This window comes from Ctenocephalides felis, unplaced genomic scaffold (genome assembly GCF_003426905.1).
Source record: "Ctenocephalides felis isolate EL2017-DRISC unplaced genomic scaffold, ASM342690v1 CF-g0.4_SCAFFOLD_03571, whole genome shotgun sequence".
Lineage (NCBI taxonomy): Eukaryota > Metazoa > Arthropoda > Insecta > Siphonaptera > Pulicidae > Ctenocephalides > Ctenocephalides felis.
In genome coordinates, this window is record NW_020539725.1 from 18,416,665 (window position 1) to 18,421,905 (window position 5,241).

The 5,241-nt window shown below is 25.2% G+C and overlaps 1 protein-coding gene across 1 annotated transcript; it reads right to left on the reverse strand.

The window, feature by feature from the left end:
- Positions 1-538: 538 nt before the first annotated feature.
- LOC113386849 (metallothionein-3) lies at positions 539-3,680 on the reverse strand. The gene is made up of 2 exons (XM_026624608.1): positions 3,568-3,680; positions 539-773 (listed from the first exon to the last, which is right to left on the reverse strand). The coding sequence occupies exons 1-2, from the start codon at positions 3,590-3,592 to the stop codon at positions 634-636; spliced, it is 165 nt and encodes a 54-aa protein (XP_026480393.1). The 5' UTR covers positions 3,593-3,680; the 3' UTR covers positions 539-633.
- Positions 3,681-5,241: the final 1,561 nt, after the last annotated feature.

Genomic DNA, 5,241 nt, shown 5'->3' on the forward strand with positions numbered 1-5,241 from the left:
ATTTAGGAAATACTTTTTTAATTATTACTATACTTTTTCAAGTTTCCATTAAATGATTGTATAACATTTTATCATCAAATCATTATTGTTATAATATATCTTAATAAATGTTATTCCTGCAGAGTATTTAATAATACGTTTATGATGATGAAGAAGATGATTATATTTCTTTTATGTCGGTAATGAATTTTGCTATATTACATTAAGAAATAAACATTCAACGATTTTTATAAGTTTTTATTAATACAAAACATATAAAATAATACTTATGGATAAAATGTCTTGTGAAAGACATCCGAAACAATATTGATTCAAGTATAAGATAGAGTAGAACATTACTCAAAATTGTTATCGTTTAATTAAAAATGAAAGAAATATTATTGATATACAAATATTGAAAATGTTTATACCTCTAAATATGAGTAGACAGCGCATAATAAATACATATTTTGGAAATGTTACTTTTTGGTGATGTTTGTTTTATTAGCATGTTAAACCCAATTTGTATTCTAATCTACGTGGTAGTAGAAGTATTCGAGAATAAATTGATTTGTTTCCAAAAGTGCAAAGCTCTTGTCGTTACTATTTCATATTTAGAGGAATATTTTTGTATATCATTTTTCCTTGTAATTTTCATTCATTATTGGCTTTGTTGGATTCGGTGGATACTGGTTTTCCAGCCTGGGATTTTCCTTGTTGTCCCTTGGTCATGCATTTGCAACCAGGTCCACATTTGCAGCCATCACAGAAGCAGCCAGATTGGCATTGGCAGTCTAGATAAATAATACTGGTCAAAAATCTATTTTGTATTAATTTCAAAATCAATTTTTGGTTTCAAAATGTTCAAATTTGGTCGAATCATATACCTATCACTAGATCAGAGATATGTATAAGATAACACCTCGTTGGGTAATACCTACTAATAATTATTCTCAAAAAAATTTAGTAACTAAAGGTATACCTCTTGTTATAATAAATATAAATAAAATTCAATTAGAATACATTTTTGAAAAATATTAAAACTATATTTATTGTTAAGAGTTCCAATTATATATGCATGTTTAACGCATAAACATTAGACGTTTATCTACATTTAATAGATTTAAAAAAAATGCTTTTATTGATAATTTCGCTATTTATATAATTTTATAAGAGCAAAGCATAGTTGATTCTCATACTAAATTATTTTATTTGTCTACCACGTAATAGAAAACTACAACAAAATCTGTATTATCATGCACGAATAAGCAAAAGGAATTTTAATATCAAAGGTAATCGATGTTTTTTAAAATCATTCAAGCATGTTAATCATGCGATTTATTTTTCTATATTAATTATTGGAATTCTTCCAGCAGAAAAAACAAGTGATAAAAAATAGTAATCAAATACAAGTCGAGAACATTTATTCACGAAGATTTTGTATGAGATTACTATTCCGTTGTTTTTCTATCTGTGTGTGAATGCTTTATTTTTTTAAATCCTGATACGTAATTTTAGAGGTGAAATAAGGGTAAAAAAATTTCATTCTTAAATTTATTTTATAATTGGAATACACTACCTTATAGAACATAATATATATAGAAATAAATTTCTTGCACCTAATTTATTTATATGAGACCAAAGAGAGAGTATTTATATGAGAACAAATATTCTATGTTTTACAGCCAGATATAACTTTATATTATTGGCTGTTAACTTCGTGTAATTTTTTATTTAATAACGAAAATTAGCAATTAATAATGTTTTAAAAAACTTATTCACTTTGTTTGAATTTATTAATTCATTTATTCTATGAATAAATTTTTTTGTTAAAGTTTTCAATAAACTTCAAGAATCATTGTAAGGGGGGTCAAATAATAAAGATTAAAATTAAAGAGTAACTAGTGGGGCGCATGGCATCGTGCCTTAAGGCAAATTGCTGGAACTTACCGTACAAAATAATTTTTTTTAAAAGATTAACATTTTTGAAAAAAAATGACTCTGAAAAATCAGATTTTTGAGAAACTATAAAGACTAAAATTTACTTTTTTTTGAAAAAAAGACTTTTTGAAGAAAAGTGTAATTTGAAATATTTTGGTAACCGCCAGATGGCATTTTATTTTACTTTTTTTACTAGATTTCCGAAGCCGCTAAACCTGCCTTCATAAAAATTTGATCAATTCTTCATCTTGTTAATACAAGTAAAATGTTTTTTGAATTATTCAAATCGGACGCTCCGTTCTCTTAAAAACTGAGTTACTGTTTTTGGCACTTTTTGCCCCATGTCTTTGGAACGGCTAGACCTGCCTTCGCCAAAAACTTATCAGCACGTTTCCTTATCAATACAAATCGAATGCTTTTTGAATTATTCAAATCGCTTCATCCGTGTTCTCAAAATCGTCGACAAAATTTGTATCCGAATACACATACACACACGCACACACACACACATACATACAAACACACATACACACATACATCCATTTTTTCTAAGGTATGCAAAAATATTCAGAAACCTCTGAAACGTGAAGATATATAAAAAAAATTATTTTCGATTTTTTTGCGATTACTATAACTTACCCTACGGCAAGTTAAAAATAAAGAATCAATTAGTAAAAAAATGAAATGTTTATATGTATATATATATATATGTATATATATATATATATATATATATATATATATATATATATATGTGTGTGTGTGTGTATATATATATGCGTGTGTGTGTGTAAAAGTTAATAAACAAAAAATTAAATGAATTTACTTTCAAATTCGAAAAACTGTTTATCTAATAATATTACTCACAAAGTGGAGCACAATATTCCAGTTCATAGATTGAACAAAAATATGACTTTTCAAGCGTTATTCTTCTAATCATATTTTTTAATTACTATTTATTGATCTACCGAATATTTTGAATTAACTAAAATAATATATTAATTTCACATCATAGTATTGATGTGATACTATGAGTTTTCTTAAGAGTTCAGAAAATTTAAAATATTATTACTTGATTTATGATGAATCTGGAAAAATATTTCCATTATAAATATCGCAATATATCTTATTAACTTTTAATAATTAAATAATAAAAACATTAATTTGATTTTTTTTAAATAAACTAAATATTAAATATAAAGTATATACTGTTAATTTTAAAAATATTGTGTGTATACAAGTTTATGTTCCTGTCTTCATAATACACAATAAAATTACATAAATTATAAAAAAAAAATCTTTGATATATTTTTTTTGAATCTAAAAAATCAACACAAATTTAATTAAACGTTATAATTGTGTAAGATTATTATTTAAGCTACAGTCGGTGTTAAATATTATATTAATTTAATTACTTACTACATCAAATAAAAAAAATGTTCAATTCAATTAAAAAAAAAATTAAATATAATTTAATAAATCATAAAAACTATTTAAAACATGGTGAACCCAATGTAGTTAATAACTATTTCAATATTATTCGATAGATGGACTACAAAAGTCAATACGATTTCCAAAACATTTTAATTAAATATTTATTTTTATTTAATTAAAATTTATTTATATTTATTTAATTTATTCACTTACTGCTGTCACATCCTCCGCAAGGCATTTTGAAGCTCGATGTCGTTTATTAAAAAACACAAAAACACTAATTATTTTTTATCTGAAGACAGGTGTTTGTCCTTGTAGAACTAGAGTCGCGTGTGAGGGCTCCGTTGCTCCCGCATTTGTTTTTAAGCGTCCTTCCCCGTCCGAGAGAGGAACGTGTGCAGAAATTATCGTCAGTGGTAACCAATCGCTTTTTGGTAGGGTACTCATTGGTAATTGATATTTAGCAAAATATATAAAAATCTGTTATTTTTATATGAACTAAATTAATTATGAATTTGTCTATTTTGTGAATGCATTTTGCAATTTTGGTTAGTTTTTATATATGGTTAGTTTTTAAAAAAAATCCAAGCTCATTCTAGTGATGACTATATTAGTATTCAAATTAGTGCCTTTGATATTTTTCAACATCTTATGCAGTAATGCTCAATTAGGTTATTCTTACTTGGAAACATGTTTTTGACCTATATTTTCTAGTGACATCAAATTGCATCAAATTGCATACAACGCGGAATTCGAACACAAAATCTCACCCATCCGCTTTCAAAATGAATATTAATAATTAAACAGAATATAATATTAACAAAATTATTGCGCTGATTCTGCCGTAAAATAGACCAATGTTACGGCAAAGGTTATATCACCTAGCAGTTTTAATACAAATGGTACTAAATACTATCAAAATGCTATGTGATTTTGGAGTTTTACATATAAAATGCATTCACTCATCGTTTTTGACATTTGTGCGTTTTTTAGGTTAGGTTTCCTATCTAAAACGCCTGATTCGACAACAGTCACATGGTTTTTGACAATATTTAGTACCATTTTTAATGAATACTACTACATTACATAGCCTTGTCGTAAAGTTGGTTTTTTTTCGATAGAATGGGCTGCTATGTATATTATTCAAAAAAGTAATTCAAGAATTTTGTTAACGCCTATAGCTCAACCCTTTTCAATAAAATTATATAATTCTCTTAATACAGGATAAACCATTATGAAATATAATTATTTTATTACATTTTATACTTTTAAATTTTGCAATGATCCTTCATTGTAATGTGTCCTATATAAACACTTTCCTAATCCTCTTAAGCCTCTTTTCTGAAACATTAGATTCTTTGAAGTTCTCAATCCAACTGCATCACAGGTAATATTTGATTACCAATCAGAAAATAATATGAAAATATATAAACTTTGTAAATTTGTCGATTTGGCGATTTGGCGATTCAAATAATCTAACAAATATTTATAGAAAATTAACATTATTATTAATGTTATATGCGTTCAAAAGAAAAATTGATTACTTCTAATAAATAATCTGTTAAAAATATTAAAAATCACTTAGAATAAAAAGTAATAAAAATGACCTTGTTGTTTTGTATTTTTTTTATTTTATAGAGACTGTAAGAAACATCATATTTTTCCAACTTCAAATACATTTTTAGATTTATTAGTAGAATAATATATTTAAATCGAATAATAATTAAATATTACAATTTTTTAAAAGCATATATCCACGTGATGAATTTTTGGTCAATGCAAATACAATTTATTTTGTAAAAAGTTGGCTTTAATCATAAATGTATATCCAAATATTATCAGAAACGTGTTTATTCTACCCTAATTTTATATTTATATTATTTAAGA